At 40.1% G+C, this 13934-nt stretch overlaps 2 protein-coding genes across 4 annotated transcripts in view; both read right to left on the minus strand.

The window, feature by feature from the left end:
• Positions 1-925: 925 nt before the first annotated feature.
• LOC109052804 (hydroxyproline dehydrogenase-like) lies at positions 926-6162 on the minus strand. Of its 2 annotated transcripts, none has more exons than XM_042734738.1 (11): positions 6008-6162; positions 5392-5877; positions 4560-4675; positions 3766-3892; positions 3524-3595; positions 3359-3439; positions 3140-3283; positions 2852-3018; positions 1895-2005; positions 1736-1824; positions 926-1654 (listed from the first exon to the last, which is right to left on the minus strand). In XM_042734738.1, exons 2-11 carry the CDS (start codon positions 5632-5634, stop codon positions 1473-1475), a joined length of 1332 nt encoding a protein of 443 aa, XP_042590672.1. In that variant the 5' UTR covers positions 5635-5877; positions 6008-6162; the 3' UTR covers positions 926-1472. The 2 variants fall into 2 exon arrangements, with proteins under 2 accessions (XP_042590672.1, XP_018925782.2); XM_019070237.2 differs by having other exon boundaries at positions 4560-4750.
• A 1765-nt stretch (positions 6163-7927) lies between these two features.
• The window catches only part of LOC109053887 (eukaryotic translation initiation factor 3 subunit C-like), a 21507-nt gene continuing 15500 nt past the window's right edge, over positions 7928-13934 (minus strand). The window contains exons 16-23 of one of the 2 annotated variants that reach the window (XM_042734726.1): positions 12174-12345; positions 11313-11472; positions 11167-11232; positions 9886-9973; positions 9640-9805; positions 8620-8661; positions 8417-8464; positions 7928-8231 (exon numbers count right to left, since the gene is read on the minus strand). In XM_042734726.1, the coding sequence (XP_042590660.1) occupies positions 8155-8231; positions 8417-8464; positions 8620-8661; positions 9640-9805; positions 9886-9973; positions 11167-11232; positions 11313-11472; positions 12174-12345 (819 nt within the window). In that variant the 3' untranslated portion in view covers positions 7928-8154. The remainder of the gene's footprint in view (positions 8232-8416; positions 8465-8619; positions 8662-9639; positions 9806-9885; positions 9974-11166; positions 11233-11312; positions 11473-12173; positions 12346-13934) is intronic. The other variant, XM_042734727.1, reaches the window with a different exon arrangement.

The following is a 13934-nucleotide window of genomic DNA, read 5'->3' on the forward strand; positions in this document are numbered from 1 at the left end:
TTTTCCTTCCTACTCCTTGTATGCTTAAATGACAAAATAAAGATTGAATGTTTAATTGTACTATTATTATTCTTTATAATCGTGTGTGTGTATACATAATAAATCCACATTCTATAGTGGACCCAAAAACTATCTGGACACTTCGCCATCATTTAAACATCATTGCATTAGAAACCAAAATTTGAAACCAAGTGGCACCTGCAAAATAAAGTTGCTAGACCCTTTCTCCAAGTCTGATCTGTAAGTCTCACTATAAAGATTTTCCATATTCTTTAACATTAATACCTTACACCACACTAGTGCTTTTTATTCCTGTCATGAAATGCCAAACATTGGTAAATCTAATTTAGTTGGTCAATTAATCATTTAATGAGGCAAACAGTTAACAGTTTAGTTTGCTTTTCCCGATGCTCTATTCTTCAGCTTGGGAGGAACTCATTGAAACTTAAAGTCATGACAAAAAATTACAATATGGCTGATGCACAGTAAGAGTTATGATAACAAATGAGTGACTTATAGGTAAGAAAGGCTAAGGATAACAGGGCCACTTTTACCAGTCATCTCAGTATATGAGAGGCTCATTTTTAAGAGTGATTTATGTTACTGATAGCGGCAGTATTTTTACCATTTTTCTCGTTTTAGTATGTTTTAAGGGTGGAGATTATGTCTGAATGTCATTTGCTCAGGTGTTGAGTGTGTGTGTGTGTGTGTGTGTGTGTGTGTGTGTTAGAAACTGAGGAAAGGCAATTAAAGTCCAGGTGATAATTTCCTCAAAGCCCTCCTTCATTTTCCCACCTTCACTAGTTTCTCTTTCCTCCTTTTCCATTTGGTGCTGGACAAAGAGCGGGTTTAAAAGAAGGTCAGGTAAACAGCGCTACACTCAGACACAGGTGCTGAGAGACAAACCATGTATAAGCACTACATGTTAGAGAAGTTGTTGGGAATAATTTAATATATTTGATTTGATTTTTTTTTGGTTGACAACCGAGGCAACGTTCACAGTGCTCATTAATGATTTCTGAAGATCATGTGACACTGAAGACTGGAGTAATGATGCTGAAAATACAGCTGCGCATCACAGACATAAATTACACTTTAACACATATTCACATAGAAAACAGCTGTTTTACATTATAATATTTCACAATATAATGTTTTACTGTTTTTGATCTAATAAATGCAGTCTTGGCGAGCAGAAGAGACTCCTTAAAATAAACGTAAAAATCTTAATTATTCCAAATAATGTGTGTTACAAAGGTAGACTTTTTTTCTTTGGAATAATTTGTACTGCACTGGTGAATAGTGCACAGAAACGCCAGGAACATGCATTAAAAAGGGCCAGTTTTGAATTCATGCTCATTTTAATCCCAAATCAACATTAATGTCCACTAGAAGGCACTATTGTTCATATCTTTCAAAGCCTAATGCCTCGAATGCATGGCCATCATTCAAGTTCTGATGTACTGGAGTCTTCAGGCCGTGCCTGTGATCTTCTCTTTGAGTCTGCGGCGCAGCTCCAGTCGGAGCAGATCTCGTTCCTTACGGATTCCCTGGAGCACGGTGCGGTTCTCCTGAGCGCGGCGCACCAGATACGGCAGTGTGTCCTCCACCGAGCCGTACGGCACAGACTTATACACCAAGAAACCGTGCTGCGCTGAGAGGAGAAGAGGACCTGAGGGTGACGGCTGCTCCAGAGAGCCAAGAACATGAGCACATTCAGAATCAAGCTTCTTACCGAGAGTGAGAGACACGTGGTCACACATGCCCAGCAGCTGACCAAAACACACAGCGTCTGCGTCTCTGTCAAGCCCCAGCTCCTCCATGCTAAAACACAGACACATGAACAATCAGCATCACAGAGCTCCACAAGGACGAGTCACTCACGCAGGTGTACCGTGTCACGGCGCGTCGCACTGATTCTTCATTGTGAGTGGCAACAATCATCATGTAGCGCTCAGGTTTCTCTGAAACCAGCCTCAGCATGATCTCCAGACACCCGTTATAACTGCAGAGAAGAGAAGGCATGTAAAAACTCAGGACTTTCACCACTTAAAATACTACAAGTTAAGGAAACTAAATAGATTAGCGTTAGATTTTAATAAATACATAAACCAAGCAGCAGTTATACACATTTTAATAGATCTTGCAACCACAGAGAGTAGTGCATATCCAATGAAATATTTTAGAGCTGAAAAAACAAAACAAACAAAAAACAAATAAATAAGTAAATAGAAGTTTATAAAAATAGAAATTTCCATGTATTTTATTCCCATGGGAAGCCTATAATTAAGCCAGTTACTATACTACACAACTACCTTTTTCTTTTTTACATACTGAACATGAGTCATGAAATAATGTTTTTTTGACATAGGACGTGTAATAATTTGGTTTAGAAATCTTATTTATTTGTTGTTTAAATGGAGCAAATTAAAGTGCTTCACACAAAATCTAAAAAAAGTATTTTGTTGTTGAGTATCATATTTGATATATCAGGCTTTTATGGCCCATATGGTATAATATAATGAGACTGTGTAGAGCTCATACTCACCTTAATTTTATTCAGTTTCAAACTGGTGCAGATGTTATTTATAGGCCAAAAAGTAAGATGAAATTCTTTGAGATTTTTATAACTGCAAAACATACTTACATGACGTATATATACAAAAACACTTTTTATATATATAAACAAATACAAAAAAAAATTGGATAAAGTTAGTAAAGGTTTCAGAGCACAAAGTAACGTGAAGCACAAGCTGAAGGTGAATGTGTGTATAACTTTACTAAAAGGCCTTTTACTTGACAAACGTGTGCATCAGGTAAGACGCAGCAGGCTCTGGAGTCGAAGCATCACCTGTCATTAGTTCGCTCCCACGATTCATGGATTGGATCAGTTCGCCCTTCTTTCTCAGCTAGTTTTCTCTCTTTGTCCATGTAAGCACCTCTGACGAGTTTAACGCCGAAACAGAAAGACTGATCGGTGGCCGTCTGAATGGCATCAAGCAGTAGATTCCTTGATTCCTGGTGAAGAAACAGACGCCATTAGGGATATAAAATGTGCTTTTAATACAGGAGAGGGCTTTTATTTTTTATGTTTTTGTTTGTCAAGATTTTGTAATGACAAAGAAAGCTTGGCTGTGACCTTCAGGTAGCACTGATACGTGTTCCAGATCCAGGCGCTCTGCTGATTGAATTTCTTCATCATGGCCGCGGTGATGAGTGACAGGGCAGGATTCATGTACGTGTACTCCGCATCCACCAAAACTCGCACTTTATCAACACTCGCCTGCGAACACACAGCATGTGCACTCAGTCCCAGCGCTCACACTCTTTCTGTTCACTTGGGTTCAGGGTTTGGTACCTCTCCGATTCTGTTGAGTCTCTGGAGGCCCAGCAGTAAGTGTGTGTTCTCACTCTGGGTCAGACCAGGAAACATGACCTCCTACCGGTTAAAAAGAACACCATCTGAAGAAGACATACTAAATAACAGCTGATTACAAGAAGCTTGTGATGATAATCTCTGTACCTCTCCCTCCATGGCTCTCACAAGCACGTTCAGATCATACTGCTCTGTCTTCAGCAGAGAAGTCAGCTTCGCCTGAACAGGAATTCATATAATTACTAATACTGCTAGCAACAGCTGTACTTTAAACAGAGGAAAGTACAGTAATGACAAAAAAGGACAGAATCATTTTGTCAAAAGTACACATCAGACAAAGAAGCTGAATCGTTGTTCATCTCGACTCAAATGAAGCGATGAACACTCACACACAGCTCAGGGCTGACGAGAGCTGTGATCTTCAGCTGCATCATGGGATTTTTACTCCAGCCTTTGCTGTGAGACATGTGCACACACTCCAGCATGGCCACCAGGTTGTCTTCATATCGACGTTCCCTGTGGAAATAAAGTGTGCCATGATCAAGGTCACAGTACTTGACAATGAAATACACTGTTCTGCAACCTATAGATGCAAAAAGAACAAATGTAACCAAACTGTATATTATTAATGCAATATCAAGTTTCATGCAGGTTTTAGAAAAAGAAAGAAACAGCATTATTCAGCATTCCTAGAAAAAAATTGCACAATGGGTTGTGAAATTAATGCAAACTCGAGGCCAAAAAAAAAAAAAAAAAAAACGGGTCCCACGGTGCAGCTCAGCCCCTGGGCTTAGAGGGTCTGATGGTGCAGCTGCATATCTGGGCTCAGTGGGCCATGTGGTGCAGCTCAGCTTCTGAGCTCATTAAAGCCTCAAGTGTGCTTCAGTTCTGACATGAATGCTTAGTGTATGTGTACGCCAATTGCCAAACAGAATAAACTCCCATTGAAAAAAAAAAAATGTTTTTCTTATTCGAAAAGCCATTTTACTCAGATGCGCGTCAAAATAAAGAAGAAAAGAATTGCAATTTAATCCCGTGGAGCTGCTCTACTGTACCTCCACTCAGGGTTATTGCCCGAGTTTTTATACGTCCATGACTTTATTAGATCGAAGTTTTTGTCATAAATCAATGACACGTTATGTTTACAAAATATGCCCTCATAAAGACAAAAATGGGTTCTTACCCGGTGCTCTCTCCCAGGTCCTCTTCGATGGGGACAGCTAGCATGGGCTGGAGCCCCAGTGAGCTCATCTTCTGCATGGAGTCTGCGATCTCACCTTCTGTTTCGCCGGCCACAAACTGAGCGTACACAGACGGACGCATGACCATGCAGAAACATCGCTGACCCAAAATCTTCCTTGTAATGGTCATCAGTTGTTAGACATGAGATAATCAGACACATGAGTGTAATTAAATGTTATCAGGGGAGCTCCTGTCAGATCATCAGAAACATCTTCAGGACGCTACACACCACGTGACTGTAGTATGTAACGTTTCAAACAAATTACAGTTTTGATAGCCTATGTTCTAACTACTTCAATGACACTGCGGGATATGTAGTCCATTCTACACAGTGTCTGTTCCCCAAATAGTGATATCAAGCCTGCCTTTCATAATAATCCACAACTAGTTCTAAGTAAATTAGCAAACTACACTGACATTGATATTCAGGGACAGGCATTAAGATGGTTTAGATCCTGTCTGACTGACTATTTACATTTAGTCTCTGTAAATGAGGAAAAATCTAACCTTACAGTGGCAAAAGTATGGAGTGCTGCAAGGATCTGTATTATGACCTCTCGTGTTTTTATTTTACATGCTGCCTCTTGGAAATATTATTAGAAAACATGGAATTAGTTTCCACTGCTAGAGATGATACTCAACTATATTTCTTCTACACCAGATGAAATTTCTACATTTCCCAAGCTAACAGAATGTGTCAAACTGTGGAGACTTTATAAGTCAGTAAGTGTGCTTCATTGGCGGTTCACACAAAGTTCTATCTGTTGCCTCACCTTACTACAGTTGTTAACCAGCACAGGGAACGAGCAAAGCCTGAAGACCCCGAGAGCTCGGATCAGCTCCCAGAAACTCTTCACCTTGAATGCTTGAGGATCCTCAAAGGTCAGAAAGTCAGGTGATGAAGGGTTACTGAGGTCTCGGTCACGTTTGGCCGGCAGGGACTGAGAGGCAGCCACGCTCTTGAGCCGCACAGATATGAAACGACTGAACGTCGGCGGCCGCAGAAGAGAACACATCTCCACTGCTCAGACACTTGTTGAAGATGTTAAGAAAGGTTGTTTTGATAAAACCTAAAGTGGTGAACTGTTGATCCCTGCACAAAGCTGACCTTAAGAGCTGCAGCAGTATGCTTCAATATTGTGCAATCTCAATTCTTATTCAGCAAACACCACAGCTCATGTGTACATTCATTCATACACCTATGGACTGACACCTTTTGTTTTCGACACAGATCTCTACAGACCAGACATCAGTGACACCTGTAAACAGATGAACATAGAAAAGAAACAAGCGTTTCCCTTTAGTGTCCAAATCCATAAATATACCACTGCCAAACAATTGGGGAGAAAAAGTCTAAAATTGTTTGGAAATTAGAAATAAATCTCTCACCTGTAATTATGGATGGCAAGACTGACACTGTCACTGTTCTGTGCAATGTTTCCAGTGCAAATAAACCGAGGATGACAGCAAATGAGCAGGACAGAGAGAGGGGAGGTTCGTTTAGGCATGTTGGTTAATGACTGACTGAAGTTTGAACTTTGGGACATTAAGGGCGAGGGGCAGATACGCTGTGCCCCCTCTTCTCTGTGAAATATGACAGAGCATCAGTGTTCACTTTTTAAATGCACGACAAGTTTAAGATGTATTAAACCAAATTTGGAATACTTTGGATTTATTTGGAAATACACTACATGCTTAACACTTTAAAGTCACAGCATAGCTAATTCATATTGCAAAAAAGCACTAATATTACAATTTCATGAACAACTGCATTTTATATATACATATTTTTTTGGATACATAAAAAAAAAAAAAAAAAAAAAAAGGCAAAACTGCCGCAGAAAGGATAAGCAAGGGAACAGAGCAGATGTCAGTCTGACCTTGGATCTTGGGAAGAAGACAGATTCTGGAGTTCAGCAGTGATGTGTTGGACAAAAGACTGCGCTAGACTTTGTCCTGAATGGTCAATACTAACAAACAAGAGCCAAAAATTAACTCCAAACCCCCTTCGACTTAAGTTTCCACCAGAATAAAGTCACTCTTGAGTTTTTCTAAAACGATCAGGACAATCCTTTCACTTTGGTTATACTAGCACTATATTAATATGATTTTGATAAGGTTCCCTTAAACTACTGTCTGTGAATAATGTTGTACATACATTTATTTCCCTGCAAAGACTTCATGGTTCCATTATTACTTTTGTTAGTGGTCACTATATGCTTACAGTCCTCACTGACTTAAAATGGATCTTCAAATGGCTTTACAGCATTCAGTAAATGTTTATAGAGGTCAAGCACTTGCAGATCGGTGAAGGTCTGTGGGACAGTGTTATACACAGAAAACATGTTTTGTTTGAACACCTGCTTTCAAAAAACTGATTTCTCACTGCTTACTTGTTGCTATAATTTAAACTCTTTAGCATGAAGCAGCTCAAAGATCACCCCGGGATCAGATTTGTGTAACATCCAACAACCCAATATCATTTTAATCTTTGTAAAAAGCAGACCAGTGGCTCTACTCCGCAAACAGTTATATCTGGATTACCAAACTCAGTGTTTAATCTGATAAGGCATCAAATACAAGAGCTATTGGGTGTGATGAGACGTTATTTACACAAGATCTCACAGTGGATGGGAATTTACATACAATAGTCTCTCACATCACCTGGAGCTCAACTGGTAGTGCATGGAGGGTTCAATGAACCCAGAACCTAAATACAGAATTGTTGCATAAAACATCACAATTACCTTTGAATTTTGATCACACAGAATGGTGAAATGTAAACTCAGAATTTCTGAGAAAGGCAAAATTTAGAGATACTGAGCTAAGTTTATAACTCTTGAGAGGAGAAAAAAAACTTGTAATTTCAAGATATAAACTTGCATTTGTTTGAAAGTCAGAATTGTGAGCAGTTAACATTTTTTGTTTTTTATTTCATGGCAGAATTAAGCTTTTATATAAGTCACATTTATCATTTGGCAGATGTTTGCGGGCGAGTCATTTCAGTAGGAATTTGAAGACAAAATATTCCCCAGATTCCACAGCTGCTGCCGTGTTCAACAGAAAGCTGCTTGATGAATCGCTACAACTGACAGTACACCTTTTTGCCCGAGAGATTGATTTATTAATGCCTTTATTGGATTGGACAGTAGAGAGCAGACCGGGAAGCACTGGGAACACTGCGCTGTATTTCTGCACACTAACCACTGAAACAGAAACAGAAAAATACTCTTGAAACAGACCTGTGTGTGTGGAGCAAATGTTTAACACGAGTTTCAGCTGGAAACAAATGATTGACGGAAACCCTACTTTCATTTTATCTGAATAATCTTTATTAATTCACCAGATTGTAAAACAAACAACTTGATATTTATTCCAAGCCCACAATATCGTATCCAAAACGGCTCCTCCAGAACCGACAGCGTAAGCTCAAGCACTCAAACCATAGTAAACACGCTAGCTGTGGAGCGGTTATGATCTGGTGTTATCTGCTGAAGAGCAGTACGGCAGCAGATCTGGAATCAAGCCGCAGCGGATCAGTATGAGCTCTGGTTCTGGTTCCGGTATCCTCCTCGCTGGTAGTTCTGTTTCTGCTGGTAACCTCCTTTCTGATCTACAGCAGCCACAGACACAGAAACACACCGACATTCAGTTTCACAAGCCATACGAGAAACACTGACTTCATATCAACAGACGGAAGCTGCTTTGAGCTCGAGAGTGAAAGGGCGTTTGGAGAGCTGCCGCCGCAGAAAAGAGTGAACAGGAGTTTAGAAGTGACTGAAAGATGTTCATAACCACCTCGATGGTAACCTTGCTTCTGCTGGTAGCCTCCCCTCTGGTCTGGAGCTGCATAGTGACAAGTGTTTAGAGACACAGGCGCACTTTCACAAAGCACTTCAACAAAACATTTCACAGCAGCTGCATCCAGCCAACACAAGTGAGAAGTACAGGAGAACACGATCTGGATCTGTGTGGATCACGCTGGTGTGAGTGATGCTTACCTCTCTGGTAGCTCTGCTTCTGCTGGTAACCGCCTTTCTGATCTGTACCAGAGAAAGAGCTTTAAGTCATGTGGACCAGCTCCATTAAAAAATACACACACACACACAAATATGTTCTGTGCTTGTATGTGTATATAAATTTAACATACAAACACACACACACTATATATTTTGTATATGTATTATGGGCCGCTCTACAGAACTGGTTCAAACTGCTCTCTCAACAACAACAACAAAACATTTAAAAAGCACTTAAGTATTCAAATCTTAGATGTTTACTAAGATCCTTCTATTATTCTAGAAAACGCATAATAATATTTAACATATCAGTAAGCGTAATATATCATTTATTGGGTACTTTCTTTTGGGAGGTGGCTGCCCTGAACCCTAAACTTCAACTTATGAAAACAATATTGAAACAATTTCTGCATTCTATTCCATTGTTTTTAAAAATATCCTTTTGTTTCTTTTTAAAAAAGTTAAAAAATATATATATTTTCTTTGTAAATCACAAAACTACAGTTTTTAACTATACCCCTAAATACATGATCATGTAATATTCCTCTCATAGCTACACGGTGTGAGGAGATAGGTCCCTCAAGAATGCCTTTTACGAAGAAAGATCGCATTCAAAATACAATTCTCATAAATTACACTTGAAATATTGTTCAAATTGTTATTGATTTACCTGTGAAAACATTTGAATAAAATAGCAAAAAATACATTTACAAGGTAGATGTAAACAATCTTAGGTCAGTATAACCCTTCTTATTAAATGATACATTACTGTTTCAGCAGTGACACATTTGAGGAGAGGACAAACATTCCAAAACTTTATGAAAATGCAATGAGAGTTAATTCTGTAGAATAGCCCATATATATATATATATACACATGTGCTAATTACTCAGAATGTACTCCTATATTTACACAAGTTTGGTGAATGAGGCCCATTGTGTTTATCTATTTCTCTTTCTCTGACAGTGATCTTTAATGAGGTTTGAGGATCATCAGGTGTACCTCTGTTGAAGTATCCTCCGTAAACACCCTGTTTGAGGTCGAAGACGCGCTCGTTGTTCTCCACCAGGCCGCCCAGTTTCTCGGCCAGCTGCAGGGCCATGTTCTGCAGAGATGTGGGCTCCGTCCTGTGCATCACCACCGTCTGGGTCGGCTGGTCCAGAGACGCCTGAGCCAGACACAAACTCATGAGGGAGCCGGTGTGGATGGAAACACAACAAACTGATCGAGGGAGAACTTCTCTTTTACCATGAGCTCTTCATTGATGATCATCTTGCTGATAATGCTGTGCACTGTGGGTAGATCCAGCTCGAACATCTCTGACAGAGTCTCCATACTGAGGAGGAGATGGAAAGAGAGAGATGAAGAGCTGCCCAACTCTGGCCTTCAGAAGGAGAGCTCAGATCTTCAGTAAATGACAGATTACAGCAGTGTGAATGGACAAGCCTTTTAACTCCGTCTCAGTCCTGATATCAGATGTGCTCTTCTGTTATCATCATGTCTAGTCAACCTCGTCCTGTTTTTGATCAGTCAAGTTTTAGTCAGCTAAGGCCTGGTTTCACAGACGGGGCTGAGACTAAGCCAGGATTAGGCCACAGATCAATTAGGACATTTAAGTCATTTTTATAAACAACTTTTTTGATCTACTTCAAATGTTGAGCACTATATGTTAAGATCATCAAGCCAGTGCTTGTTTCTTTTGTATGAGATAGGTCTTACTTTTGTTTGTGTGTGTGGGTTTGATTAATTGTTTTTTGTGACGGGGGAAAATGTCTGAGCATTTTATTCTAGTTTAGTCAATGAAAACATTAGGTTTAACCTAATTATTTTATTTCATTTTTTTTTTTTTTTTTTTTTTTTTCCGCTGCTCAAAATTATAATCTAAATGATTGTCATTCGAGAAATATTTTGACATTTTAACAGTTAAATTCCTAACAGTAATTCCAATAATGCTCCTCTATTAGAAGACTGGTTGAGTGAGTGCATTTCTTCAGCAAACACCACGCACAGAACACAGGCTGAATCACACTTTCATTAAGATGAACATCTCATGAGATGGTTAAACTCCAGCTCGTCTGTCTGTGTTTTCAGATGAAGAGCGAGCAGACTGCACAGATTAAAACACCGGCAGGAAATTATCCTCGTCACAGAGAGGCTCTGATTTGCGGATTAGAACTCTTGATATCTGGCAAGCGCACACCTGAGGATCATGCAACGGTCTTCTTTTTTTAGATGAAAATGAAAATACGTTGTGGCATAGTTTAAAAAAAAAAAACATTTTAGTTTCGTCTTTCATTGTCAACAATAGTGTTGATATAGTCACAGTTATCTTTTATTGATCTTATTGGCATCTTGTTTAAGTTTTAGTCTAAAGGGGAAAAAGCTAGTCAACGAACATTTTTCGTCACACTTCTCATTAACGAAATTAACACTAGATTACAGATCACTCTGGGTCAGAAACTGCAGGCCACTTCAGATGATAAAGAGTGGATTCTGTGTACTGCAGTGTTGTTAGGAAGCGCGGCGCACCTGATGGAGTCGTACACGCTGCTGTAGGTGAACAGGTACGTGCGCAGAGACTCCTCCTGGATCTTCCTGAGGATCAGAACACAGCACAGGTTAGCTTAGTTCAAACATCAGTGCTAAGATCTTTCACCAGACGCTCGAGGCTCCACCTGACGAGCATTTCCCGCACACACTGGGTTTCCGGGAACAGATCCCACACTTTGCTGTTCATCTTCTCGTTGATGATGAAGGAGTGGCAGGTTCTCCAGTCTCCCATCTTCATGGCCTTGCTGGCGGCCACCACGTGCTCCCTCATGCTCTCCGGAGGACCTGAGGAGCACACCATCACCGATTCATCCACAGAAGATCGCCGTCTCCATTCAACACCCCTGCAACCCTTTAAACTACTAAACCTTTGAGAGAATCATACCGGATCATTCAGATCTGCGTTCGCTGACACAGAGAGTCTTACAGTCTTTCATATCATCACAGAAATACTGGGATCCGTTTATAGTTCAGATATAAACATGTCTATGGTAACGATCAAAATAGAGCATGTCATCTTTTGAAAGTGACTGGCGCTCCAAATAAGGTTTGTGCTGATTGTTTCGCCACTAGGTGGAGACAAGTGACTGTTAAAATGTATTTGTCATCTTTAAAGTTGTCCAAATGAAGTTCTTAGCAATGCATATTACTAATCAAAAATTAAGTTTTGATATATTTATGGTAGGAAATTTAGAAAATATCTTCATGGAACATGATCTTATCTTAATATCCTAATGATTTTTGTCATAAAAGAGAAATGTATAATTTTGATCCATACAATGTATTGTTGTCTATTTCTACAAATATACCTGTGCTTTTGATCCCTGCTTCTGTGCTGCAGGGACACGTTTCATTCAAATTAATTAAACATTTTTAAACAGACTGCAGCAATAACATTTAGTCACATTATTTAGTTTAGTTCAGAATTGTGCTGCTCTAATCACAGATTGATCAGAAGCTGCCTGGCGTCTCTCTCTCTCTCTCACCCAGCAGCGGCTGTCTCTCGCCCACTCTCAGCTGATGGTGGAACTGTTTGCTGATCATGCGGCGGCGAGCGTCAAACTCGTGAGCTGCCATGTAAGGGATCTCCAGCAGCATGGCCGACACCAGATACACACACTCCAGCAGCTCCAGGTTAATGTGCATGTGGAACGGCACCTGAACACAACACAAACATCATTCACTCGTTTTATTGACTCACTTTTTTTTTTTTCTGGTCAACATTCTTCAAAACATCAACTTTTGTGTTCAACAGAATAAAGAAACTCACACAGGTTTGGAACGACTCGAGTAAATGACAATTTTAACTTTTGGGTGAACTTTCAGTTTAACCAGAGCGACTGATCATGACACCTTGATTCGATTCGATTCCGATCTCAACTTGATTCTTTTGGATTATATCAGTGCAGTAGGGCTAATTTATAATGTGTCTGTGAAACTCTGAGGTGCTACTCTAGTAGTTTTGTGTGTGCATGAACGTCGACCATGTTTTAGTTTTCCAAAAAGAGGACATTGGGTGTGGGTGGGGCGGGGGGCTGGGTTGTGGTTGGTTGGTGGTTAAAGTAGTGTGAAAATATGTCATTTCCATACCTAAAATACATTTCTTTTTTTTTTTACACATTGATCATAACCACAGCTAAAAAGCTTCCTAGCAGTGGCCCTCCTTCACAAACTGAACATCTTGCACAGTTTTATCATAGGCAGAATTTCAGCAGCATTTCAGTCAAATGTAATTTAAGCAACATTTGAAACCTTTAACCCACGGAAAAATCACCCATTAACAGTTTAAAAGTAGCCATAGGGGAAAAAAAAAACCCCTGCATTCAACTCGAGCTGCAGGAGTCAGATCTGACAGATCACGGGTCGAGAGGAGAGAGAGATGGCTGGAGGATCTGCTGCTCAACAGATCCTGAGCTTAATGACACATATCTGATCTTCACACAGAGCGTGCATGATCACGTAAACACAAGTGAAAGTGAACAGCGAGCGCTTATTTAAAAGAGATTTAAATACTGTGGCTGTATGTGTTCAGAAAAAGCACACATCAGAGCAGCACACGAATGAAACGTTTAACCGGCAAGGCTTTAAAGCAGATGCAGATAATGTACTTTTGTGATAGCGAATAAGAGCAGTGTCCCGTGAGAGTAACTCTTAACACTGATGTGAATGTATGAGGTGTGTACAGTAACGTTATACAGAGACTGAGGCTCCAGAACTGCAGCTGATAGAACGATATTTCTTCAAAAGAAGATCATGGAGACATTTTTATCATCCACAATTAAAATTGTTAAATCGCACACCTCTAGCATCAATAGACAACAGCATAAAATAATCTAAATAGACTAGTAGAGTTGCTATTGATTCATCACTGATTAAATTCAAATCAGCCCTACTACTGGAGAGGTCGTGGCCTAGTGGTTACAGCACTGACTCCTAACCCTAAGGTTGTGGGTTCGAGTCTTGAGCAAGACTGGTTATAGGGTTGCTGCAGCATAACTGATACCCACTGCTCCGGGTTTTTTTTCACGGACACTGTGTGTGTGTGTCTTCACTGTGTGTGTGTGTGTGTGTGTTCACGGTGTGTGTGTGTGTGTGTGTGTTCACTGTGTGTGTGTGTGTGTGTGTTCACTGCTCCAGGTGTGTGTGTTCACTGTGTGTGTGTGTGTGTTCACTGTGTGTGTGTGTGTGTGTGTGTTCACTGCTCCAGGTGTGTGTTCACTGTGTGTGTGTGTACTGCTCCGGGTGTG

Source organism: Cyprinus carpio, chromosome B12 (genome assembly GCF_018340385.1).
Source record: "Cyprinus carpio isolate SPL01 chromosome B12, ASM1834038v1, whole genome shotgun sequence".
Lineage (NCBI taxonomy): Eukaryota > Metazoa > Chordata > Actinopteri > Cypriniformes > Cyprinidae > Cyprinus > Cyprinus carpio.

What these genes read in the sequence shown, in the direction of transcription:
- LOC109052804 (XM_019070237.2), bottom strand. Translation starts at nt 5,634, where the DNA reads ATGTGTTCTCTTCTGCGGCCGCCGACGTTCAGTCGTTTCATATCTGTG. An exon ending in TCGTCAGCCCTGAGCTGTGT is followed by an intron (nt 3,596 to 3,765) that starts GTGAGTGTTCAT and finishes ATTCCTGTTCAG; the next exon opens with GCGAAGCTGACTTCTCTGCT. An exon ending in TGGGAGCGAACTAATGACAG is followed by an intron (nt 2,006 to 2,851) that starts GTGATGCTTCGA and finishes TCTTCTCTGCAG; the next exon opens with TTATAACGGGTGTCTGGAGA.